The following is a 27,886-nucleotide window of genomic DNA, read 5'->3' as shown; positions in this document are numbered from 1 at the left end:
ATGGAAACAGGGGTAGGCTACGTATCGAAAAATCAAGTAGAAGAGGTTTAATTCAGAAAAGGAGCAGAGACTAAGAGAGGGTTAAAATTCTGAGACGGTAGAAGACAAATAAAGGATTTTTGTTTCTGTGAAGCAAGCCACTCCAACTTCCTCCGCAATTTATCACTCTTTCTAAACATAACTCAAAACCAAACAATATTTTCTTTGGTCTTCACATTGCATCCAGATCCTCAAGTTTTAACAATCATTGCTCTGTAAAATGCAGAAAGGACTAAAATAGTAGTGATTAAAGACTTACTAAATTCAGGACATGGGAGAATGGCAATACTGAATGCCAATGAAAAGTTAGGACAAAGGAGGTAAATAAGAACATACTTATATGAAATTGTGTAGTAAGCAGAAGAGTTCAGCTTTAGAAATACTGAGTTTTTTTTTAATTAGACTAGATTTGGGAGATAGTCAAATGAAGGGTTCCAATAGATAGCAAAAGATTTAAGCATGGGATTTTTGGTGAATAATTTAAGCTCAAATGACATCTGGAAATTGTTCATCATGGTAGTAATAGTTAACCCCATTAAATGGATTTGTTCTCTGAGTTGGTGAATAAGGAAGAAGGTCATGGATTTGTCTTGAGGGTGCTCATTAGCTGAGCAAGGCCCAGGAGCTTATGTTTATGGCACTTTAACAGCAATGATTTTTAGAATACTTTTCAAGCAATGATGTCCCACAAAGTCTCCATAAATCAGGAATGATGAAACTTTGGAAAACTCACAACAGTATTGCATGCTATAATCCTAATAACTGGTTTATTTTAGTTTTAAATGTTATTTTAAGTGATGCCTGGTCCATAGGATAGGATATTGTTATATCTGCTGAAGTCAAAATTCGTTAAAATATGCTAAGAAGCTAGTGTAATAGTACAGTATGCAGGGCGTTTGCCTTGCATGTAGCTGTCCTGGGTTTGATTCCTGGCACCACATATGGTCCCTGGAGCACTGTCAGGAGTGACTGCCTGAGTGCTGAGCCAGGAGTATACCCTGGGCACAGCCAAGTGTGACCCTCAAATCAAAAATCAAATTAAACCAACAAAACTCCCATACTAAATAAAACAATAGGGGAAAGAAAAATGAATAATTAAAGAAGTAAATTCCAAGAAAATTGCTCTAAGTCTAGCTTCTAAGAAGCCAAGGTCAGAGTTTTGGAAATACAGTTAATTATCAAGTATTGTATGGATCCTCCCTTACTTGGGGTCTCATGAATGGATCCTGAAAGGAGTCTGGGAAGCTATCTTCCCAAGTAATTCGATAATCTGTCACATTTGCTAAGTGTCAGTCAAAAAAAAATATACCAATTCATAGGAGAGAAAACCTTTTCTCTAGCTCTGAAATATAAACTTTTCTTCCATGGATACTGAAGAACACTGAATAATAAAACAAGAACTTAATATTTTTTGTACTAGTCCAAGGAAATGCACCAATTCATAGGGTAGTAAACCTTTTTTTCAGCTCCAAAATATGAAATATTATTCCCTGGATACTGAAGAACACTGAATAATAAAACTTATTTTTAGATACAAGGTGATTTTTATGAATCATCTGTGGGATACCATTAGACGAAAGTACTCATGATACAGAGTGAGAGTACTCACATATAATCATGATGTAATTGACAGAAATGTGAAAATAAAGCTGTTACCTAAATGGTCAAGGGGTGTAGAAAAAGAAGTGATAAACAGTTATCTGCGCTATTAACCAAATCCACTAAAAAATATTATCACTGACCATTGTAATATTCCCCAAGAATAACATTAAGTTTAAATTACATTAAGTTTTATTATTTTTTAAAGTAATCATTTTATTTAATCTGTTAAAAATGAATAAACTGTTAGAATCTTAATTTTTGGTAAAATTTTATAAGACCTAGATCAGATAAATATTGATATACATGTGCAATATAATTTATGTATTTTAGAATGACAGACTTAGAGTAGGATTATTTTCAATGTTTCATATTCTTATCTTCTCTTGTAAGTCACAGTTAAGCAAACATACCATTTTCTAAAAACAAAAAGCTAATCAGCTTTCTTCAATCTGAAACTAGAGTTGAGCTCTCCACTTCTTGACAGGCTCCATGCAGCTAACTGTGGAAAGAAAGTGAGAGTGTAACAATTAAAAAAAAGGAGAAATTCACTGAATTTGAAGTTTTCTGTGGCTAGAAAAAGTATTCGTTTCTAAAAAGTTTTGTTGCTCAATGTAAAGATTATTATTTCTTGGACATCTAAAAATATTACTGAGGTTTCTACTCAAGAATAAGTATGAGTTTCTGGATTTAAAGAACTATATTTCTAGAAAGATGATTATTTTTTGAAAGATGATTAATTTGAATTAATTTAACACTCACAAACAAAAACTGCTGCCATAATATCTTCATAGTTTTTATCTTTATCACTTACAGTTAAAATCTTCAGCTTTTCCCATTTCTCCTACATGCAAATTTTTTTGTGGCCTGGGCAAGAGAAGCTACTTTCCACTATGTGTCTTAAACTGTCATTCTGGTAGGCGAGGATTGAAATGCACTAGTTTCTAAATGCTGTGAGAGCTTTTGGTTCCAATTTGTACTCTGGCCTTTCACTGCTCACCCTTCCTAGGCCATCTCTCCAATTTACAGTGATATTAAAGGGAGAATGCTGATAGGTGTTACTTTTCCTAAAAGGAAACTAGTTTATCTGTTATAAAAAAGCATTTGAATGTTAGTAAAATAATTAAAACCTGAAAGTAAACTTACTTATTTTCCCCTCCTTTTCTAATTTTTTCAAATGAAGTAAGAGATTATGTTTAGCCACTTGTTGCAAATTCTCAGGCGTATTCTAAAAGGAAAAAAGAAAGTGAAAAAAAACACTTGTTTTTCAAAAAAAGTATACAGTTAATCCTTCTGAAAGTTTTAAATAAAAATGGCAACAAAAGAACTTTAGCAAATCTATTTTATATAGTAATAACCAAAACAATTTTTGCTTTGTCCTTGCTTGGATTTAGGTCACTATATACTTTTCTCCTTATTAATTTTTAAGGTCGCTATATTCTTTATTGGGGGGGGTCACACTTGGAAATGTTCAGGGGTCACTCCTGGCTCTGCTCTCAGGAATTACTCCTGGCGGTAGTTGGGAGACCATATGGGATGCTGGGGATCCAACCCAGGTCGCTGTGTGCAAGGCAAGAGTCCTACTCGCTATGCTATTGCTCTGGCCCTATAGATCACTATATTCTTATACACTTATTATTTCTATGGATAAACAGACTAATTTTTAGTGGGAACATGATATTTATTTATTTATTTAAAAAATTTTTATTAGTGAAACACCATGAGGTACAGTTGTAGACTTACAAATTTTGTGCTTGGGTTTCAATTATACAATGATCGAGTATCCATCCCTCCATCAGTGCCCATTTTCTACCACCACGGATCCCAGTATCCCTCCTACCCCCATCCCCCCCATCCCCCCCCTGCCTCTATGGCAGGGCATTCCCTTTTGTTCTTTCTCTCCTTTTGGGTGCTGTGGTTTGCAAAAGAGGCACTGAGTGGCATTCATATTCGGTTTATAGTCTACTTTCTGCATGCATCTCCCATCCTGGGAGGATCCTCCCAACACCCTTTATTTGGTGCTCCCTTCTCTATCTGAGCTGCCCTTTCCCTTAGCATGTGCTGCTGGCCTCCAAGTCCTGGAGTGAACCTCCTGGTACTTATCTCGGCTATTCTTAGGTGTTAGTCTCCTATTTTGTTACTTTAGGGAACATGCTATTTAATGAGAAAATATAAAAATTATTTTTATATGCTTTTGATAATGCTACAGTTGGCTTTTAGGTTTATTAGATTATATGATTTATTAGATTATATTTATATATTTATAAAAGTATGTATGTCAACCTTAAGCCTGAAATTTTTCCTTCACTTTTGCTGACAGTAAAGTTTACTATTGAGAACTGTTATCTGAGAAAAAGATCACTGTTTTTTCTGCAGTCAAGTTTTTTGTTTGTTTTGGCCACACCTGTGGTAACTCAGGGATCATTCCTGGTGGGTTCAGGGGACGATACGGGGTGCTGGAGATCAAACCCAGGTTGGCCGTGTGCAAGGCAAGCACCCTACCTGCTGTACTACAGCTCTGGCCCTTCTGCAGCCAAGTTCTTATTAAATTCACTACCTTTGCTGCTTAGGTCCTTGAAAATCTTTTGCCAAGATCATTTAGTTCTTTTACAATGGATTTTCAGTCTTCATATTATCTGAAATTAACTGGCCAAGCTCTCCTTTTCGAAGATCTCCTCAATTTCCTCTACTTACCATTTAGTTTTCATCCTGGTATTCTCCCTTAGCTCTCCCTTAAACACTGTTGTTTACAATGAATTGTACCACTCTTTTCTCTTTTTACAAACCCAGCTATGGCAATATTATGCATTAGTGGTTCTCAAATATAAATCTCGAATCCCAAACTCTCCTTAAGCTCCAGTATCGTATTTTGGGTCACACTGACAATGCTCAGGGGTTACTCCTGATGATCTGTGGAGAACTGTGGTGTTCTGGGAATTGAATTTCAGATTCCCAATATGAAATCATGTACTCCAGACCCATTCAATTCTCTCCCCAGCCCAGCACCATAAACCCGAACCTAGTGGTATGGTCTTGTATATTTCATTATGAGGTTTCTCTGTGTAAGAAAACTGAGTAAGATAATTCCCAGATTATTGGCAAATGTCCAAATCTTTTAGCTGGCAGTCAAAGCTTCCCATGATCTGATTATGCCTGAGGTTTTCTGCTTCGTTTCCTGGGATTCCCTTCTTACTCATTCACAAAGGCATGTTGTGTTCCAGTCATGTTTTCTTTGTAGGTTTTTCAAACACACATGGTACACTTTTAGTTTTTACTTATTTCTTTAGTGCTTCTTTCTCTCTCTTGGCTTTTGTGCTACACCCAGCAGTGTGAGGGCCTATTCCTGGCTTGGTGCCAACAATGCTCTTACAGATCTAGTGGTTGAACATATCCCATTTTCCTTCTGCTTATAACAACCTCTTTCTCTCTCTCTTTTGATGAAGACTAAATGCCCCAGGAAATGCTTACTTCTGCTTCAATAATCAATCAATTCAGTGATTAAATTCCTGACACTTTCCCAGACAAGCCTCACTACATCCTACATCTTCACAGAACTGATTCTTCTTGCTTTCTTATCCTGATAAACTCGTTAAACCTTGGGAAGCCTTGTGACAGAATAAAAGATTTAACTATCTGACAGTTGAGTACATGGTATGTTCCTGAAAAAGTTATTTAGCTCACCATTTTTTTGATATTTTTTAAATTTTAATTTTTTTGGTTTCTGGACCACACCTGGCAGTACTCAGGACTTAGCCTTGGCTCTGTGCTCAGAAGATTTTACCCATCCATTTGGGCTGCATGCGAAGCAAGTACCTGATAGTGTCTATACAGATAAATTTCTGTAGGCTGAGTCAGTTTCTTTTATTTGCAAAACTGGAGGAATAATATCTGGAGTAATATCTTTATGTACTGAAAACTTGAGGGAATTGAATTAACTAAATTTTTATAGTGTAAAGCATTCACTACAGTATTGAACATGTATTAACATGCTTAAAAAATGGAAACTATGGCCAGTATTTTAAGTATGTTTATCTTCACCAAACCATGAGTCCTTGGAGGGCAGGGATCTGTAGCCATCTCTGTATCTCTGTATCTAGTGGTTCGCATATGAAAGGCATTTAAAAAACATTGACAAAGCCCTGTGAATATGGTTTAACCATTTTTCAGTTAATTAAGCTGTGAAGTATTAAGGTCCTTTGCTAATAAACATAAGTGTCCCCAGATACCTTTTCAAATTCACCTGTAATTACACTCATGTCTTAGTGCTATCCTGATGGAGTGGGATGGTAGGAGTTTTAAAATAAGGGGATTTTATTCCAAAATCTAAAACATTTTTTTTGGGGGGGGGAGTTGGGTGCCTACACTGGTGATACTTAGAGGTTTATTCCTGGCATTTTGTTCAGGGATCACTCCTGCAATGCTCAAAGGATCATATTGGGTGGCAGAGATTGAACCCATGTGCACCAAAGTCTATATTCCCAGTCTTTAAGTAAAACTATCTACTAACAAACATTAGTAAACAGAGTAAACACTTGCTGATAAAAATGAATTATACCCATCAGCTGCCCCACAGAGGCAGTGATTGCTTCAGTGATCACTATACGGTGATGTGTTCTAAAGCACATATAATTTGTCATATTGTAAGACTCCATGGAAGAGGCTGTTTATATTCAGTCTACTTATTCATTTTCATGTATTTTCTTCCATTTTCTCATTATTAAGAATTGTACTTTTTTCTCATTGCTGTTATACCATTATCTGTCTAGCAGATCGCCCTTTTCATTTGTTGTATGAAAGGGCACCAGATAATTGAGACCACAAGAATAATATATAAATTATAATGAAACTTAGTTATTAGTCTGCAGATAATGGTTTCTTCTAGAGTGAGTACACAAGGTTCGAATCATTATCTTTTTTTGTTCTCCACACTGAATTTTGTTTAATTTTCTTGTTCCAGAAAATTGAGATTGTTGGTCTCAAATATACACAAATGGCATGACTCATAAATCAACAGACATTCTGTTCTGAGATGTGGTGAGTTTATTATACCTCTGGATAGTGAAATATTTTAGTCTAATATTTTAATTTTAGTCTAATTTCTTTTTGCTCCATATAAATGTGATAAAAATTACCTTGTAAATCGTCATTACAAGCTCCATGATAGTAAATGATTTCTCAGAGTTCTCACGAAAAAATGTAAGAATTTGCTCTTCTCGACTATTTCTGTGAGAAATGTATTGCATAATTTTATCCTCAGCATTATGGATTACTGGGCCATGTCCTGAATTAAAATGATAAAAAATTGATTCAATCAGATTAAGTATATTAGGCAAAGGTAACTCATTATATTTAAAATTCATATCATATATTGAAAATGTACATCTGAAATAAATGTATTATTTACAAACTACACAGGTGTGAATAATATAAAAATTACATACAGTAACTACAAATTAGAGTATTTTGTCATGTAAAATATATAAAAGGTTGTTTTTGGGGCTGGATCAATAGCACAGTGGGCAGAGCATTTGCCTTGCACACGGCCAACCTGGATTTGATTCCCAGCATCCCATAAGGTCCTCTGAGCACTTCCAGGAGTAATTCCTGAGTGCATGAGCCAGGAGTAACCACTGTGCATCGCCAGGTGTGACCCAAAAAGCAAAAAATATATATATGGATGTTTTTAATAAAAACATATAACAAAAATGCCATAAAAACAATACCTACAAAAGCAACAAAAAGTAATGTTTGCAGAGTGTTCATTATAAGCCAGTCATATGGCAAATGCTTAATATACATTATTCTTACAAGAACTGGAGGTGGTACTAATACTTATTCATAGCAGAAACTCAGAGAGTGAGAGTGAATAACCTGCCAACAGCTAGTAAATCTAAGATTCTGACTCAGGAGCTTTTAACCACTCCATGCTCTTAAACATCACGCTACACTTATAAAATATTGAAACAACAGTGTAAAAAAGACTAGCTCATGTAAGTTCAACAGCTATTAAAAGAACCACCGAAGAGCTTTAAGAATCACAAAGTCTAGTAACTCAGAAATGCTGACAATTTTGATTAAGTCATATTGAATTTACTTGCTCTTTTAAAACAGGGAAAATTAACATATTACTATACTAAAGAGGGATGTTTGATAGACAAGAATAAAATATGCAGGAGAATGTTAACCTATTATTAAAGATCGTGGACTTTGTTTACAATAGTATCATTTACTAGCTGCATAATAAAGAAAATCTGAGCTTGTTTTTTCAGCTGCGCAATGAGGACACCACTATATACTTCATTGGTTTCTTTGTGAGGATGACAGCTGTAAAAGTCCCTGCACAGTACCTGATGGGGAGCAGGTTTTAATATATGGTAGCCATGGCTACAGAACATAATTTACATATAAGCTCCTGCTGTGCTAATAAGCCAGTTCCTGGATTCACTAAGGAAAACACTCAAAGAGCCTTAACCAGGCAATCTATCATTTGCATTGCTTGAAATTGAGTGCATGAATTATCTTTTTCTATTCTTTTTAAAAACAGCTGCCAACTTTCATTTCTTTCATTACATGATAGTAAGCCAAATGCCCAGCTCCACTGTATGTTTCCTATGCCCTCGCAGTAGAAAATCATTAGGGTACTTAAGGATATAAAAGATTGTGCTTACAGATTTCTCCAGAGCTTTTTGGTTAGGAACAAGTCAGAAAGGTCAGGCAACCCGAATGGGGCCTGGAGGATAACTCGGTGGCTTAGTGCAGCTGTCCTGCAAGTGACCAGTTTCAGGGTACCACAGCATGGACAGTGTCCGTGCCTGGAAGCCCAGCTGTCTGAGATGTCCAGCGCTGCAAGTGATTTTTAGCTCACTGGTAGCTTGTGTGAGTACCACAACCAAAGGGTACGACCATCCGAGTACTGCAAATGAAGAGCTATGTGAACACCACAGCCAGAGAGCATGTGTGTGAGCAGCACCAAGACGTGTGATCCCTCGGCAAGCACCTCAGCTGAGTGTGCAAGCACTGTAGTCTCATGTACAAGCCTGGGCAAGGACGACTCAAAATGTGTGAGCACAACAAAGCATGTGTCTGATGTCCACTTACACAGCAGTAGCCACCAAGGGAAGGGGAGGAAGGAGAATTGAAAAACAAAACAAAAACACTAAATTTAAAAGGTCTTTTTTCTGGGTCATTCTTTCTTAGCTTTTAGGACAAAGGGGGATATTCATATTGTACATCTGTGCAGTGGTACCTGAGATATTAAAAACAGGCTTATTTTCCTGGAGAATCAAAATAATTTTCTTTTCTTTGGCTTTTGGGCCATACTTGCTGGGCTCAGGGGTCACTTCTGGCAGTGCTCAGGGGAACCATGTGTAGAGTTGGGGAACACACCGGGGTTGGCAGCAAGCAAGGCAAGTGCCTTAACTTCTCTCTGTATCATCTTCCTGCCCCACCCATTCCAAAATGTATGATTTTATAGTTATTTAGTATAGAAGCTGCAGAGATTTAACCAGCAAGTTAAAAAAGCAAAAGATTATGTAACTAAAATGTGGTACATAATAGAAATCTAGTTAACAAATTTGAAGATACTTTAGGAGACAAAAAAGAACTCACACACAGGGACAAATCAAAAGAAAACTTCCCTATCTTCTGATGCAAATAATTTAACATATTTTAAAAAAGTCACCTACCTGGATATATGACATTAGCCTTAAGCTTCAATAACTCTTTTAGGGAGTTCATATAATCATAGAGGTCTTCAAATACAGTTGTTCCTTCTCCTAGAATGCAATCTCCAGAAAAGAGAGCATTTTCCTCTTCTAAAAGTAAAGCCATGTGATCATCGGTATGGCCAGGCGTATATATAACTCTGGTTCGAAGAAAGGAAAAACATAAAAAAGAACTCTTAGATTCAGAAGATATTTTTCTTTTTTTTTTTTTTGGAGAGGGGGGAATCCTGGTGGTGCTCAGGGTTCCTCCTCTGCTCTTAGGAATTACTCCTGGCAATGCTCAGGGACCATATGGGATGTTGGGGATTAAATTCAACCTGGTTTGGTTGCATGGAAGGCAAACACCCCACTCGCTGTGCTATTGTTATGCCCCCTCAGAAGATACTTTTCAAAAGTGAATTATTCTCTATCCTTATCTCTGTACATGACACAAACAAATGATCTCAAGAGTGAAAAAAATTATCTCCTTTTATTCTTGTAGCCTAGTGAAGCTTATCATCAGAAAATTCTCTAACTAAATTAAATTTCTCACTCTAATGTGTAAATTTGACACTTCCCAACATTCTCTTCCCAGTTTTATAAGAAGCATGAATCAAGACAAACTTTGAGAAAACAAATTTTAAAAAATCATCATTTTACAGTATGTTTTATAACAAGTCAATGGAAAAAACTTTTATGTGTTGAAGGTGTGAGAGCAAAATGGTCCAGTCACCCAGAGAATCTGGCATTTTCTGGCAAAATTTCACATACATTAATCAAGTGCTTCTCAAACTTTTTCTTCCTGTGACCTCCTGTCACACTGTTAGACCTAGTCTTATGCTGTGATGCCTCCCTCTACGCCCCCATTTATACGATTTTCATCCGCGACCCCTTTGGAATATCCTGGGGCCGACAGGGAGTCTATGGCTCCCATTCAGACTACTACATGAGCTCTTTTCACTTATTTTAGACACACCCAGTGTTGTTCTGGCACCACTTCTGATTGTGCTTCCTCTTGGCAGTGCTGAGGGGAACACGTATGGTGCTGGAGATCAAGCGGGGTCAGCTGCATTCAAAGCAATCGTTTTATCTCTCTGACCCTACATTAAAACTTTACCCATGAACCCAACTGCAGAATTTACCCTGAGAATACTACTTCAAAAAATAATGTACAAAAAAACTCATGACATTTTTTGCAATAATCAAATATTAGATACATGGGACCAGAGAGATAGTATAGCAGGTAAGGTGCTTGTCTTGCATGCAGCTGACCTGGGCTTGATTCCTGGTATCTCATATGGTTTCCCAGGGACCACCATGAGTGATTCCTAAGCACAGAATCAGGAATAACCCCTGAGCATTACCAGATGTGGCCCCAAGATAAAAGGACACACAAAATTACTTGGTATATCCCCAATACTATTCCGCAGGTCACTATGAATAAAATAGGACTTATTTATACAAAGGAATATACTATGCAGTTATGTAAAAGAACGAGGAAGATTTCAATGCACTGATAAAGAGTAACTTAAAGAATATACTGTAAAGTGATAAAAAAGCAAAATATAAAATACTGAATGTGCTGTTTTAAATAGGAAATGTAGGGAAATCAAACTTCTCTGTGGTCATGCATTGCCTTAATGATGAAGAAATGTTCTGGGAAATGCAAGCCTATAGTTGTGTGAATGTCATAGAGTGTAATTACACAAACCTAGATGGGACAGTTTACAGAACGTCTAGGCTCTATGGGATAGCTTATTGGACCATCCATCATTCATTGTTAACTTGAAATGTTAAGAGAAACATGATTATATATTTCCTTCTTTTGACACAAAAGAAGTCAGGAAAGATGAACTCAAACAAATAGAGAGGAAGTTTGTGAGGTGTAGGGAACTGAGGTACAAAAAAACTTCTGATTTGTATTTTTCCACTGTTTTCAACTTTAAGTTACAAAATATTTTAGATATTCTGATTATAAAAGAAGGTAAAAGAAAACCTTAGTATTAATACAGAAAGTAGCCCTTATTATACACTAGTTGTTTTATTTTAAAATAAATTCAAATAAACTTTAAATACAATACTAAGACTATATTCCTTAGTAGAATGGATCTTGAGATTGTAAAAACTACAAAGATCTTGAACTTAGCAAGTTTATTTTTGGCAGTGTTACTAGTTGCTGTGTTTTAAAAGTTTTTTATACTCAAAGTAGGATAGTAAAAACAAAAAATACGAACCAAGATTTTGGGGGCCAGGGTGATAGGACAACGGGCAGGGCACTAGTCTTTCATATGACCAACCAAGTTCAATCCCGAGCCCCCCTATGGTACCCCAAGATCACCAGGAGTGATCCCAGAGTACGGATCCAGGAGTACATCCTGAGCATTGCTGGGTACGCTCCTAATCCTTCTCCCCACTCTCCAAAAAATGTTTTCACTGTGGTATAAGGAAAAAAAAAATAGATATTGAACTGGGGAACTAAGGTTTTGAGCTTTTAAAACCTGAACTGAGGTGTCATGGATTTATCATTTCACCTAAAAATATCGTCCATGAAAAGACCCAAAGCAATGCTCCTCCAGTAGGTATGCTCACACTTAACTCTGTTTCTGAATACCTCACTAAGTAACCAGAGCTTTTTACAGAGTCGGCTGGCTTCAGGTCTAGGGCAGGAAAAATAAACTGATAGTAAGATAGCAAGGAAATACTCAGTGATTAATGGGGCTATCAAAAGGAGAAAGCACCATTAAAAATTTTGTAAGGTCACAGCTCTACTCAGAAAAGGAGGGAGGAAATCTTTTGTTGGGGGAATCCCCTATAGGTGTCTGGAGGCCTGATGGTGGTACTGAGGGCAAGGGGATTACAGACCCAGCTACTGTGGAGAGAGGAGGGTTGGGAATGGAACACGGTACCACAGATCAAATTCAGGCCAGACTCAGGCCTGTCAGGTATGTGCTCTGCTTCAGCCCTGAGTTATTATCTCTCTAGCCCAGAAAGCCCTTGTTTTTATCATATCTTTTTAAAATAGAAGAACACTAGCAAATGTTAAAAGGGATAGTATGGGGGTATGGTGCTGCCAGCAGGGCGACCTGTACCTGCGGGGCGAGCACATCAGCAGCTTGATGGTGCCTTCAGGCTTTCTGATACTCCACAATTCCTGCTGTGCCTTTGGCCGAGCCCAACAACTTGGGGCCAAAAGTTAGGTATACGCAAACCACACCCACGAACCACCTCTGGCCCAGCTATACAAGCTCATTTATTGGCCTTACTTCAAACACCCATAAATTTCAAAAGAGATCAAAAGCCACAGTTAATCTCGGACCCGTGCATGGCTAAACAGACCGGGGTAAGTTAAAGGGGGGCAGGTTGGTCAGGGGCCCGCCCAAGCAGACCCCCAGGAGCTGCTTCCTTCCACAATCCAAAATCACTGCCATATACCCGGCCTGACTCCACCATCTCAGGAGGGACCTCACCAAGATATAGTCTGCTGAAAATTCGGGTATGTGGGTTTTGTGACTGAAATCTCCAGGCTTTCTCGAGGTCCCCCACTTCCCTGTATTTCTGGAAGCCTCGGCTGTCACATCTACACTCCAAAGCTGCCACCAAATTGAAAAGCTACTCCAGCCTTACCGTCCTGATAAAATTACCGAATGCCCTGAACAAACACCACGATCTCTTAGCACCTGTATTGCAAACCATAATGCACAAAGGGAAAAGGAGAGAGAGAGCAAGAAGGAAAGTGCCTCCCATAGAGGGAGTCTGGGGGTGGGGGTGGGGTGGTCGTCCAGGTACTGCCAGGAGTGATCCCTGAGCACAGAACCAGGAGTAAATTCTAAGCACAAACAAGTATGGCCCTAAAACCCAACACCCTCACAAAAAACATTCCTAGGGGAAAACATGGGGAAACTTAAGTACAGACAATATACTGTAATATATTTGGGAATTGTATGTTTCCTTTTATGTGATAATTCTGTAACTATAAATCTTTTCTTCAAGGAAATGCATGCTGGGGTTAAAATGTTAAAGTCTGTAACTTCTTTTTTCTTGGATTTTTTTCCAGTTATATTAACATAATTGACATATCTATTAGTTTAAGGTTAACGGAAAAGATATATTTGATAATATATTATGAAACTATTAAGTCACTAAGTTTAGCTAACATTCTTCACTAGCTACAAAGTTACAAAGTTTTTCTTGTGATGAGAACACTGGTGATTTATTCTTTTAGCAATTTTCTAAAGCATAGTACAATACAGTATTGTTAATAAGGTACATTCTCAGAACATATTTATACCTGGAAATTTGTATTTTTGGAATACCTTTATTCACCTTCCCTGTTCTTGGCAAACACCAACCTGTTCTGTTACTATGAGTTTGGCTTTTTTAGCTTTCATGTGTAAAATCGTACAGTATTTGTCTTTCTCTGTCTGACTTATTTCATGTAGCAAAATGCCTTTTCCATGGTCTATGTTACTGCAAATTAAAAATTTCCTTTCTTTTTGTAAATGGGACACTGTGTTCAGGGCTTACTCCAGGCTCTCAGCTCAAGGATCACTCCTGGTGGGCTCAGAAAACTATATGGGGTGCAGGACTGGACCCAGGTGTTTACACACACACAAACCACACACACAAACACACACGCCCTGAATAAATAATATATATCCCACATTTTATTCACTTGTGCATCCATGAGGATATTTAGGTTGTTTACCTATCTTGGCTATCTTAAATAATGCTGCAGTAAGTATGGTTTGTTGATAACTTTCTGAGATAGTGATTTTGGATATATTCCTGAAACAGAACATCTGATTTACTGTCACTGTCACTGTCCTCCCATTGTTCATCGAATTGCTTGAGCGGGCCCAGTAACGTCTCCACTGGAGACTTTGTTGTTACTGTGTTTGGCATATCGAATATATCATGGGTAGCTTGCCAGGCTTCGCCGTGCGGGCGAGACACTCTCGGTAGCTTGCCGGGCTCTCCGAGAGGGGTGGAGGAATCGAACTCGGGTTGGCCATGTTGGCTGCATGCAAGGCAAACGCCCTACCACTGTGCTATTGCTCTAGCCCACCTGATTTACACATAAAATTATTATTTAACAAATACTTTTTCAATTTTCTTTGCATTTTATGTCTTACAAACAAAACTGTGTTTTCAATATTTGTCTTCTGAACTTTTTGGTTACTATCTTGTACTTTCCATGAATTTTTCTAAAACATAATTTTAATGACTGTATATTCTACTGTAAGACTGAATTACAAAATATAATGCATTTATTACTGTAAACTTTTATCCCTCAGTGACACTGAGTTGGGCAACCCTAAGAATAACCTTTTTTTTCTTTTTTTTTTTTTGGCAGAGGGCCATGTCCGGTGATGCGCAAGGGTTACTCCTGGCTTTGCACTCAGAAATCACTCTTGGCGATGCTTGAAGATTAAATCCAGGTCGGCCATCTGCAAAGCAAGCACCCTACCTGCTATACTATCTCTGCAGCCCCAAGAATAAATTTTTTTTCTGTATTTTTAAGAATTCAGACTGAGAGTTTTCTCCATGGTAGCTACTGTGTTTATGTTTTGTGGCCCTTGCGCTTCATCCCTTAGATGTGCATGCTGCATGCCACAGGTATGCCTGACTCCCATCTAATCGTCAAAGCGGAGATGTTTAGGTTTCTTTGCTGTCACCTTTGGTTACCTGTACTTTCTTTCCTCTGTTGTTTTCCTAGTGATTTGTAAGCTATATATACTTAGGTAGATTAAGAAACTGGAACTATTCTTAATACCAAACTTTCATGAAAATATGAGATAATATATAACCAAAGTACTGCTCGAAGATTCAAAAACCAGTATTTAGAAGGCACAACTTTAGCAATTGATAAATGATGATATGTAATTTCAATAATAGTTAACTAAAATCTTATTCTTTAACTTATCAGCAAAATTTTTAGAACAATTAGTAACTGATTTAACTCTGTAAGAAAAGACATTCAGCATACTTTCTGCATCTTTTCCCCTCTATTCCAACCTCTATTTTTATAGATTAAAATACTGATAATACCATTAAAGTATGATGATTATTTTATTTCTAAAAGTTACATTTTCATTTAGGTTTGTAATTGTAACAACAATCAACCCATCTAAGACAGTTCTAAGTCTATTCTTACCTTTATCCTCCCAGTTGTTGATTGGTACCATCTTCAGGGGTTTACAGGTATTAAACCACATTGCACTAATATGAATGGATACTATGAGTCTATTTTATACAACTGAAACACAGGAGATGGTATTAAGTGTTTAATGGAATAGGGTTTAATTTGTATTTCACTTAGTTTAAGAGGTAAATTAGCGCTGGAGTGATAGTACAGCAGGTAGATTGTTTGTCTTGCATGATGCTGACCCAGGTTTGATCCCCGGCATCCCATATGGTCCCACAAGCACCGCCAGGAGTAATTCCTGAGTGCAGAGCCAGGAGTAACCCCTAAGCATTACTGGGTGTGACCCAAAAATGTAAAAATAAAAAAGAGGTGAATTATTGTTGTCTGTTCTAAATAGTATTATATTTCGTGTGCTTAGAACATGGAATTTCCCAAAATGAGCCATAAAAATCTTTTCAACTTTCGACTTATCAACTCACAAAAGTTGCAATGTTCTCAGAGATAAGACATCACAACTATGAAAAGTAAGAGTATAAAAAGAACATTTAAAAAGCAAAAAAAAAATCTTGAAAATTAGACTGATGAAATTAGAAACAGAAAATTTACGAGGATTAAGATGAAGGAGAGAGGGCTGGGGATGTGGCTCAGTGGTAAAGAACTTGTCTTGCCTGTCTGAGGCCCTGGGTTCACGTCCCAGTACAGCCAATCAATCAATCAATCAATCAATAATAAGTGAACTGGCTTCAGTAAATTAAACATTTTTAGTTCAATCCTACAGTAAAAACAGAATACATAAAAGAATATAGGTATAAGCTGAGAGTTATTTGCATTTCTTGGTCACAGAACCATACAGTAATAAAAAATAATAAAAATTCACTAAGAAGATGAATAATAATAATCATTAGAAACTAAAGTCTTCAGAATTTTCACAGGGTGACTACAACAGATATTAAAATCTCTTAATTCATTCCTACTCAATCCATCCTAGAGAATGAAAAAAGAAGGAAAACTTAATGAATACCAAACTGGACCAAGCTTGCACAAAAAGAAAACTACCCCTAGATGGGCTAATATTGTTATTAAAATGTAACTAAAAAAATTAGCAAAAAGAGGGGCTGGAGAGATAGTACAGCGGGCAAGATGCTTGCCTTCCACGTGGTCTACCCAGGTTTGATCCCCAGCCCATATAGTACCTTGAACCCTGCCAAGAGTAATTCTTGAGTGCAGGGCCAGGAGGTACCCCTGAGCACTGCTGAGTGCGCCCCCTTCCCACCTCCCCCCTCTCCCCCCAAAATTTTCAAAAGAACCCAGAGGCATATTTAAAAATAATATACAAATAAAGTTTATTTAAGTTACCCCCAAAAGGTATCAGAAGTCTTTTCAGCATGTGCGACACCTGGTGGCCCTTGAGGGAAACTGCTACCCTTACTGAGCGTGCAGATCAAGGGCTGGGGGTGCAGCTCAGCCCCAGAGTGCTCAAGGGTGCACAACCCCCTTCCAAGCCCACCCCAGAATGAAAAGAGATAGACTAGATGCAGGGATATCACCAGAAACAAACTTCACTAGAGAAACTTATCTTTATGTTTTCTTGGGGCCGCATCTGATTGTGCCCAGGACTGAACTCCTGGCTCTGTACTCAGGATGACTCTTGACTGGGCTTGGAGAACCAGGGAGCTTGGGATCCTGTGCCAGGCCGGAGCCTTATCCCTTTACTATCTCTCCAGCTCTGGAGACATTTATGTTAAGGCAGAGCCCACATTCAGATCTAAGGTACTGTCACCTGAAATCACCCCTCCAGGTCATATGAAACCCTTCCACTCTCCCTGATGTACCAGACATCTTAGCATAAGATACAACCCCCTGATTACCACATTTTAACATTAGAATTTATAACCATGTAAATTATCCATAAATAGGTTAATTTTGCCTCTTCTCTTACTAATTTGATGTTAATCTGTTCATTTGGACAGCTTCTGAAAACCAAGAAACGTGGGAAAATTTTCACAAGGACATCCACTTTTATGAGATACTTAAAAAATAACATAACCATGGGGAAAAAACTAGCATGGTCATCTCTCTAAGTGATTCAAAGAGATTTGACGAAATTCTTTTTTTTTTTTCTTTTTGGGTCACACCTGGCGATGCACATGGGTTACTCCTGGAGGTGCCCAGGGGACCATATGGGATGCTGGGAATCGAACCCTATCCACTGTGCTATCTCTCCAGCCCCCAAATTCAATTCTTAAGTAATAGTTTTTAACAAAACTGCCATAGAGACAGGCTGGGATAAGGAGACAGGAGGGAAACTGAGGGTATTAGAAATGTACACTGGTGGAGGGGTGGGTGCTGGGACTGAGATACTTAGAGTTTAGAGGGGTTTCTTCTTTGCACTGCCCCACAGCAATACAATCTTTAATATTAAGACTATAGTCTTCAAAAAAATCTACTAAAAATATAATAGAACTAAGATAAAAGGACATAATACACTAGTGTAATGGGAGCAATTATTCTGAGAGGCATTAAGAACTGACATTAACAACTATTATGAAAATCTATTATGCTTTTATGGTTTCCAAGTGTATGCTTTATATATTGCAAACAATTACTATATTAGAGTTGCAAAAAGGTGAGATGTTAAAGAGCTTCTAGAAATAGTCTCTTTTGTAGAACTGAACCTGTTGTCACCTATTCATGAAAAGTACTCACTGTTATACAAAAATAATTCTTTGAGATTTATTTCCAGTAGCCATAAAGATGTATGTGTGCAGGAGTGTCCGTATCTTATGGACAATCCTTTTTTTTCTAATCGAGTCACCGTGTGAAACATTACAAAGCTGTTCATGGTTGGATTTCAGTCATGCAGTGTCCCAACACCCATCCCTCCACCAGTGTACATTTCTAATATCCCCAGTTTTCCTCCTGTCCCCATACCCACAGCCTGTCTCTATAGATGGCAGGCACTCTCCCCCTGCCCTGGCCCCTTTGGGCATTATGGTTTGCAATACAGGGACTGAGAGATTATCTTGTTTGTTCCTTTATCTACTTTCAGCACACAGTTCTTATCCGGAGTGATCATTTCCAACTATCTTTGTCATAGTGGTCCCTTCTTTATCCCAATTACCTTCTATCCCAGCACTTGTGGCAGGCTTCCAACTGTGGACCAATCTTCCTGACCCTTGTTTCTTCTGTCTTTGACTATTAGTCTCATGTTTTTTAATATCCCACAAAAGAGTCCAATCATTCTGTGTCTATTCCTCTCTTTCTGACTCATTTCACTCAGCATGATACCATGTCCTTATGGACAATCTTATGAAAATTACTTGCAGAACCAATTTACAAATGAAAACTAAATCTTTTTCAGAAGACTATTCTTTTTGCAGAGACTGCAAACCGTCATTAACTACCAAAGTGCTTGCAATGCCTCCTTTCCCCTCCACCTTCTCATGCTGGCAGAAGTCAGTCATGATTTTCCTTGATATTATTTTAGGCTAAAGGTGCAAAGTTTCTTTTGCTTTGGTCGTGCTCAGGACTATTCCTGGCTTTGTGCGTGGGGATTACTCTTGGCAGTGTTCAGGGACCTTATGCGATGCCAGGGATCTAACAGTGCTGGCTGCATGCAAGGAAAAGAGCCTTAACTCTATCCCTCCAATGCTGAGGGCATTACATTTCTCAAATAAAGGGTCAGAAGTTCCAAATTCTTCAGCCACTTGGGTGGCTAGTGCTTGGGTTTCCAGGGAAACGCTTTAAAATTCACTTTGTATAGGCAGAAGAAGAAAAGAAAATGACATCAGAGGTACTCTACTGAGGAGAGGAATGCAGCTGCGGTTTTCCCATTCATCAGTAGAGATGACTCTCTCAGAAAACTTAGAAGACAAAGAAAGAAGTGGGATTAACTTTTCTTTGAGAAATTAAACTTTATTTACTGAAAAATCTGTGAAGGTTACATTTAGAATCAAATCCTTACTGAAAAATTGTACCTTTTACTTCTACATAAGGTTTTTTGGCGGGTATTACCTCTATCTCTATTGTATTTCGTTTCTTAGAAAAATTCTTTGGAATGGTCTGAAGTGATACTACAGTGGGTAGGAAGCTTGCCTTGTATGCGGTCGACTGTGGTTGGATCCCCAGCACCCTGTAGAGTCCCAGAACCCCATTAGGAGTGTTCTGTGAGAACAACCCTTGAGCACAGCAGAGGTTGCTCCACAAAATTATTATTTTTTTAAATTAAATTTTAGGTGTTTACAATAGTGTTGAAATTTATGCTATCAATGTACAAAGTCACAACCTCCCCACTAACAATGTGTCCATGACCCCATGTGCACCAACGTCCTTATGTCAACTCCAGTGTGATCTAAGACCGACAAGGAGGCAAGAAAAAGTAAACATCAATACTTAGAATCTAACGCAGATTTTAATTTGCTTGTGGAATTCTATTTAACAATGAATCTTTATGCTAGTATTAAAAATATTTATAATTTAGTGATTCTAAAGAGTTCTTTTTTAAGGAGCTACCTCTCTACACACCTTAAAATGACAATGAAAATAGGAACCATAAAAATGCAAAACATACGAGAGTTTAGAGGATGCTGCAGCTGATTTCATCAAGAGAGAACTTTTGAAGTAACGTAAGAGTTGAGCTTTGAAGAATGAATAGTTAAGACTTTACGAGGAATACTGGGGAGACAGCTGAGGCCTGGGGTCTGTGTGAGGCCCTAAGCTCAATTCCCTGCACCACATGGCTCTTCAAGCACCACCAGCAACCCTGGAGGCTCCAAGCACTTCTGGGGTGACCTTAAGGGCCCCCAAGCCCCTGTCATGCTACATCACTATGTCCCAGCTTTAAACCATCTATCCAGGTTGGCCAAGTCTTGCTGGAAGGGGCTCTGGGCATCCTTAGCACTGCCTGGGAGGCTCCCCCAAAGCATTTATAAAGAAAGAAAAAACTGTTAATTAAAAAAGAATTTATCAGGGAGACAAGTGGGGAGAAAGCAGTGAGGTCCACAAAAGAGGAAGATCTGAGCAAAGGCAAGAGCAAGCATACCCAAAGAGCTCAGGGGTATTCAGAGAGGACTAGCTGTGTTCGTGGCTAAAGCAGCAGGAACTAGGACAGGACAGTAGTTTTGGGCCAGACTATGAAATGGTAAAGACAAGAACTATTATTGTGCCTGTTGAAACCATAAAAATGGGTTGCCAGGGAATGAACCTGGGTTGGCCGCATGCAAGGCAAATGAAATGCCCTACCAGCTATACTATCACTCTGGCCCCTAATGACAATTATTTTTGAGATAAAAATACCTGATTACATGAGGTATGGGGTCTTGGTGGAGGAGGGGGGAGGAGTCCATTTTACCTCTTACAAGAGCATTAAAATAAACACTTTAGTGTTCAGAGAGAGGTATTTTGAAATCAGAAAGCAAGTACACTTTTTGGGTAAGAGTATACTTAAAGTCCTAATTCAGTCTTAAAATTAGTTTGAAACACCCATTTGTTTTTTTGGGGGGGTTATAATCGGTAGAACTCAGGACTTACTCTTAGTTCTGTGCTCAGGGATTGCTCCTGGAAGAACCTGGGGTACCATTAGGGATGCTGAAAATCGAACCCAGGTTGGCTGTGTGCAAGGCAAATACTGTACCCACTAAACTACCATTCCACAGCTCTCCTGGTGTTACTGGGGACTTTACGTGGTGCCAGGGATAGAACCAGGATTGGCAATGTCCAGGGCAAACATTTTACCCCCGATATCTCTCAGGCCGCCTTTCCCCTCTTTCTAACACACAAACATACACAGGAGAGGGCCTGAGATATAGTACAGTGGTTAGAGCACCTGCCTTCCATGTGGTGGACCAGAGCTCAAACCTCAGCAAACCATATGGTCCCCAGAGCACCACCAGAAATAATTCTTTTATTTTTTTTAGATTTTTATTAGTGAAACACCATGAGGTACAGTTGTAGACTTAGAAATTTTTGTGCTTGGGTTTCAATTATACAACGATCAAGTATCCATCCCTCCACCAGTGCCCATTTTCCACCACCACTGAACCCAAGCATCCCTCCCACCCCCCCAATCCCACCCTGCCTCTGTGGCAGGGCATTCCCTTTTGTTCTCTCTCTCCTTTTGGGTGTTGTGGTTTGCAAAAGAGGCATTGAGTGGCAATAATGTTTGGTCTATAGTCTACTTTCAGCATGCTTCTCCCATCCTGGGAGGATCCTCCTAATACCCTTTACAGAAATGATTCTTGAGTGCAGAGCCAAGAATAACCCCAGAGAATCGCAGAGTGTAGCTTCTGAACCCCCAAATAAATAAATAAAATAAAAAATTTAAAAAGTACATTGGACTCCTCCCGCTCTTACCTTAAAGTGGCACCATCAGTCTTAATGACATCTCCGTTTTTCAGATAAATATACTGCTGCTCTCCATTGCCAATGATTTCTTCTTTCTGAGGATTCCGTGGGAGTTTTTTAATAGCATATGTAGTGCCTGGTTACAAAACATGTAAATGATATTAAATCATTTAATATCATGACAGGGTTTTAGTCATACAATGTTTCAACACCTGTCCCTTCACCAGTGTATATTTCCCACCACCAGTATCCCCAGTTTCCTTTCCCAAATAGCCTCTCCTGCTTGCCTCTATGGCATATACTTTTTTCTCTCTCTCATTCCTTTTGGGCATTATGTTTGCAATACAGATACTGAAAAGTTATCATGTATATCCCTTTATCTCCTTTCAGCACTCAGTTCTTGTCCAGAATAATCATTTCCAACGATCATCGTCATAGTGGTCCCTTCTCTGTCCAAACTGCACCTCCCCCACCCCCGGACTTTTGGCAAGCTTCTACCCAAGGACCAGTCTACCAGATGCTTGTTTCTACCATCAATGGGTATAGTTTCATATATATATTTTTTTAATATCCTCCAAATGAGTGTAATCATTCTATCTGTTCCTTTCCCTCCAACTCATTTCACTCAGGATGATATTCTCCATAGTATCATACTGTCCACCTATTTATAAGCAAATTTCATGACTTCTAAATCACATTTTCACATGAAAATTCAGCCTTTTATGAGATCAAGTTCCACAGAGCTAACTTCCATTGATTAGCAAATAGCTAATCAATCATTGTTTTAAAAAAAATTAACAACCAAAGATAAAAAAAAAGTGGGTGATTTATAGTAGCCTATCTTGTACAGTAAACTTTTATCTCAACCAAAGTGCATTTTCACTCCATGCCTCTTAAGCTCTATAAGTCTTTGTGTTTTCCTAGGTACTGTGATTTTACACAAACTCATAATCTAATTAGCTATGATCAGTATGGGTGCTGAAGAGGCAGTAATACAGAATCTGGGAACTTTTCTCTAAGTGACTTATAGAAGTCATTATGTCATGGTAGTAATTAGTGAAAGAAGGGGAGCATAAATGCTGAATATGCTGAAAGTTACAAAGTCACCAAGCCAGGATATTAACACTAAAAACAAATCTGATATTACCTCTCAACCATACAAAGAAAATATGTTATAACTAACCTATCAAGAGTTGAGTGCCAATTATCTACCCAGTAGTGAATATAAGTTCTATGACATTGTCACTGTTACTGTCCACCCGTTGTTCATCGATTTGCTCGAGCGGGTCCAGTAACGTCTCCATTGTGACACTTGTTACTGTGTTTGGCATATCGAATACGTCACGGGTAGCTTGCCAGGCTTTGCTGTGCGGGCGAGATACTCTTGGTAGATTGCTGGGCTCTCTGAGGGGGGGCGGAGGAATCAACCTGGGTTGGCTGTGTTGGCCATGTGCAAGGCAAATGCCCTACCTGCTGTGCTATCCTCCAACCCATCTAAGACATTACAGTATTTAAAGACAGTCACAGGTGGAAAAATAGAACTTACAAACAGGAAATAAATAACCAAATGACTATACTCCGTGTCATTTAATAAATACTAACATGCATTAATTCTGTAACTTGAATTACTCTGAAAGTTTTCCTCAACGAATTAATTAATGTTTTCTGTTTACCATTATTGATGCTTTTACAAATATCTACAATGCCTCCAGTATGATCAAGGTGCCAGTGAGTGACAATAATTTCTTGGATAACTGTATTAAATTCAGTCAGAGCCTGCTTTAAACAGCTGATATACTCAGGAATTGCTGGTTCTCCAGTGTCAATGAGGATTCTTCTGAAAATTAAATAGTAAATTAAACATTAACATATTTTTCACATAGTTTACATAACATCTAAGAAATTTTATAAATTGCTGTTTTTATCTTAATGAAGTTCAACTAATGAGGGCCAGCTCTATTCAGCTGAACTATAGCTAAGTTATATTTCTTAAGAATATCACCTTACGTAGCTTCTCCAAATCTGCATTCCCTTCTCATTTATTATTTTTCAGTCACTCTTAAAGCTGTTGCTTAGAAAAAGAAATATATAAATGTTGATTATTATTATTATTGTGATGATGATGATGATGATGATAATGATGATGAAGATGAAGATGATGACGACGACAATGATGATATTTGGGAATCAAAGTCTGGAGTTCTCAGTTCTGGGCTCAGAGGTCACTTGCAGTGCCCCAGGGGCCATGCATTGCTGGGGATTGATCCCAGGCATTGTACTCAGGCCTACTGCATGCAGCCCACAGAACTGTCTCTCCAGACCTATAGGAACTTCTTGTTGAAAAATTTCAGGGCTTAATAATAGGTCTCATGATGAAATTGGAGGAAAAAAAATTTTGCTTTTTGGGTCACACCCAGCAATGCTCAGGGGTTACTCCTGGCTTCATGCACTCAGGAATTACTCCTGGCGGTGCTCGGGGGACCATATGGGATGCTGGGAATTGAACCCAGGTCAGCCATTTTGGCTGTGTGTAAGGCAAACACCCTACCCGCTGTGCTATTGCTCCAGGCCCCTATTTATATATATTTTTAAAAAAACAAAACAAAACAAAACAAAAAGAATATCACCTTACGTTCTTAGAAAAAAATTGTAGCTAAATGTGAATTTGAACAAGGACTAATAGGAATATACTGGAAACTTACATATCTTGTAAATATACCATTGTTACCAAGATTCAAAATTTTAAATCATAAATCATCTTTTGTAGATATAAAACTTAAATCACTAAACTTTTTCATTGGTGTCCCCACTCAAAAAAATGAAGGTAGTGGGGAAGCACAGGGGAATGCCTGAGCTGCTAAAATTTCTTTACTCACACACTTCTTCTACTTATACTTTTCTATCTGTGATTCTGAACTTTCCTTCTAAATCCTTCCTCACTATTTTTCCAGAATAAAAGAAACAGATATGGCATTTTACTCTGTAAGAGTCAATTCAAAAACATCTTACTTGATTCTATTTCATAGAAACACCTCCCTAATTCAGGATGGGGGAAAGAAAAAATCATGATGAAAAGTCTCATTCATGCATTAATTCAAGAATAACTGTTTATGAATTATTTATCATGTGCCATGGCTTTCCTGCAAGATAAAACTGTGTTTGTATTGCTGTGGAGGGTAGAAAATAGTATTTGAAACAAATAACAATTAGTGACAGGTGAAAAAAAAAAACAAAACCATTTTTTGGAACATTGGTCACGGTCATGGTCACGGTCCTCCCGTTGTTCATCGATTTGCTCGAGCGGGCCCAGTAATGTCTCCATCATGAGACTTGTTGTTACTGTGTTTGGCATATCGAATACATCACGGGTAGCTTGCCAGGCTCTGCCGTGCGGGCAAGATACTCTCGGTAGCTTGCCGGGCTCTCCGAGAGGGGCAGAGGAATTGAACTCGGGTCGGCCATGTTGGCTGCTTGTAAGGCAAACGCTCTACCGCTGTGCTATCACTCCAGCCCTTTGGAACATTAATACAGGGTAAATGTGACAAGAAGTAACTAGATGACTTTGAGGAGAGGGTCTCCCAATAGTGCTGGGGGCTCTGACAGTAATCCTGGTGCTTCTCAAGTCCGGCTGTGCTGGGGGTCAACAGGGCTACCCTGTAAGTGCTCAGGATAAGCCAGTGCTGGGAATCCAGCCTGGAGCCTCTTCATGCCAAGCACATACTTCAGCCAGTTCAACTCTCTCCCAGCCCTGGACGCCTCTTTGTAGTGGTTGCTTTGCTTTCCTAACCATCACCCCTGAGATCACAGCTAATAAGTTGCCTTCTCATGGATGGCAGTGGCTCAGGCTCTGATGGTTTCTACCAAGGTCTGAAGTACAGTCGCTCGACTTTGCTCTTGCATGTGTACTGTTCCTTCTGGAGAGAGGAACGCCAGATGATTACCCAGGCCAGGTACACTACGACACCCTGTTGGCAATGACCACATAAGAAGGAGACAGCTTAAAGAATAAAAAACAATTTTGAAAAAAAATCTCAACCAATCATTTCCAAGAGGGCTTTTGGGATGGAAACCAGGAGCTCCTAACTGTGACCAAAGACTGAAGGTCCTCCCCTCCAGGATGTGGTAGCCAGTCAGGCAGGAATGCTGCTATACCTGTGGGGCTCTAGGTCCGCCTATGGGGAAAATCGTGGCTGGTGCCTGCTCCTGAGGGCCATTATGAAATGGATGAAAATGAAAATCGAATTGTAGTAGAGCACAATTGCTCTACTACAATTGGAAAGAGTGGAAAGAGGATAGGAAACCACAACAGTATGACTTAAATAAAAATTTAGTGACTAAGAAGAAAAAAAATCTCAGCAAAAGGCAATGCTAGGAAGCATTAGATATATAGATAAGAGGTCCAGTGATTTCTCCTGAATGGAGACCCTCACTGACTCCGTCCGGCTAGAAAAGAAGCAGGCTATGCTGCACCAAGAGGATACTGCATTGATTTTTGGGGTTTGTTTTTGGTTCGGGGGCCAAACCTACCACATTCAGGGATCAATTCTAGCGACTGCCAGGAATGGTGCCTAATGCCAAGGATAGACCCTGGTTGGAACCTTGCAAGGCACTTGCTTTAAAAGCTGTGCTCTCTTGCAGACCTCAATACCCAAAAGGAGGGAGAGAACAAAAGGGAATGCCCTGCCACAGAGGCAGGGTGGGATGGGGGGGATGGGGGTGGGCGGGATACTGGGATCTGTGGTGGTAGGAAATGGGCACTGGTGGAGGGATGGGTATTTGATCATTGTATAATCGAAACCCAAGCACAAAAATTTGTCAGGCTACAACTGTACCTCATGGTGTTTCACTAATAAAAATTAAAAAAAAAAAAGCTGTGCTCTCTCTGATCCTGACAGGGGTCTTTGACATTTCGATTTTCTAAGAAAGTTCCCAGGATACTTTTGACTGTATGCATTTTCATCCAGGTACTGACTGTAGAACTAGTTTAGATAACTCATTGAGGAGCACTGAACCGTGAGGGACTGCCAGCCAAAACGGACAAGGTCCTTGACACCACCTAGTTACTTATTCCTCCAATCCCTAATTCTCTTAAAACATTCTGGAGCTAGCCCAAAATTCTTGGCCCAATTCTTTCTTGATTCTGGACTTTAGCTTTGTTTGCTTGAGAGGAACTTGCAGTTCTTCAAAATCCTAACGTACCAGTAAAAGGCAAATAGAGTTGCACTTCTTTAAAGAACCAAAAACATCAGCTATCTGGGATTAACTGCAACAAGTGTTGATGGGGGTGGGGGTGGGGCACAACTGAATTCTAAACTCAATGAGCACGATCTTACTTTTAACTTTTGTATTAGCTATACGAAAACCCAAAGTCACGCATCGTGCCAACGAACTGCAACCCCTTTCTGAATCGTTTCGAGATACAATGCAAGACGAACAAAGAAAAATCGCCTGTGAGGCAGGCAGCGTTCTGGGCGCGCGGAATAACTTGAATAAGGTCAGGCAACCATCCACCCAGGAATCAGTTCCCCTGAGGTCATGCACGTTGGAGCGATTGGGAAGAAAATCCCGCCCTCTGCCGCCTGGCGAAGAAACAGATCCGAGAGGACCCAGAAACCGGCTCTGAGGAGGAAGTTCGGCTCGGGGCAAAGCATGAGCGCAATCACCGCAGCCTTTCTGCGTCCCGCAAAGTAAACGCGACTCTAGGACAAGCCCATTTGCCCCCATTCTCTCTCCCTCAGAAGTCAGCGCGGGCCCCACTGGGGGCGAGTCTCTGAGGGGAGGTCCCGAGCCTGGCGGGGCCGTGGGCGAACAGTCGTCTGAGACCCTTCCCCCACACCCCCGGGGCGTGGGTGCTGGGTGGGAGGAGGAGGGACGTTTACCTGGGACCGGTCCCCACCAGATAGGTGTTGGTGCCCTGCAACGTCATGGGACCCGGGTTACAGCCCAGGACGCGCACGACTCGGCCAGACAGGCGCTCGATGCGCTGCAGCGTAGCGGTCATGACGCCCCCAGTGCCCGCCGGCGCGCAGCTGAACCGAGTGACCCCAGCGCGGAAGGA

General features: G+C 39.4%; 1 protein-coding gene across 2 annotated transcripts; it reads right to left on the bottom strand.

The window, feature by feature from the left end:
* Positions 1–665: 665 nt before the first annotated feature.
* On the bottom strand, positions 666–27,886 carry LACTB2 (lactamase beta 2). Of its 2 annotated transcripts, none has more exons than XM_056109908.1 (7): positions 27,708–27,886; positions 23,502–23,662; positions 21,838–21,964; positions 9,324–9,502; positions 6,771–6,919; positions 2,785–2,866; positions 666–2,140 (listed from the first exon to the last, which is right to left on the bottom strand). In XM_056109908.1, the coding sequence occupies exons 1-7, from the start codon at positions 27,827–27,829 to the stop codon at positions 2,097–2,099; spliced, it is 864 nt and encodes a 287-aa protein (XP_055965883.1). In that variant the 5' UTR covers positions 27,830–27,886; the 3' UTR covers positions 666–2,096. The 2 variants fall into 2 exon arrangements, with proteins under 2 accessions (XP_055965883.1, XP_055965875.1); XM_056109900.1 differs by having other exon boundaries at positions 23,502–23,665; positions 27,708–27,885.

Source organism: Sorex fumeus, unplaced genomic scaffold (genome assembly GCF_029834395.1).
Source record: "Sorex fumeus unplaced genomic scaffold, SorFum_2.1 ptg000002l, whole genome shotgun sequence".
NCBI lineage: Eukaryota > Metazoa > Chordata > Mammalia > Eulipotyphla > Soricidae > Sorex > Sorex fumeus.
This window is presented reverse-complemented; position numbering and strand designations above follow the sequence as displayed.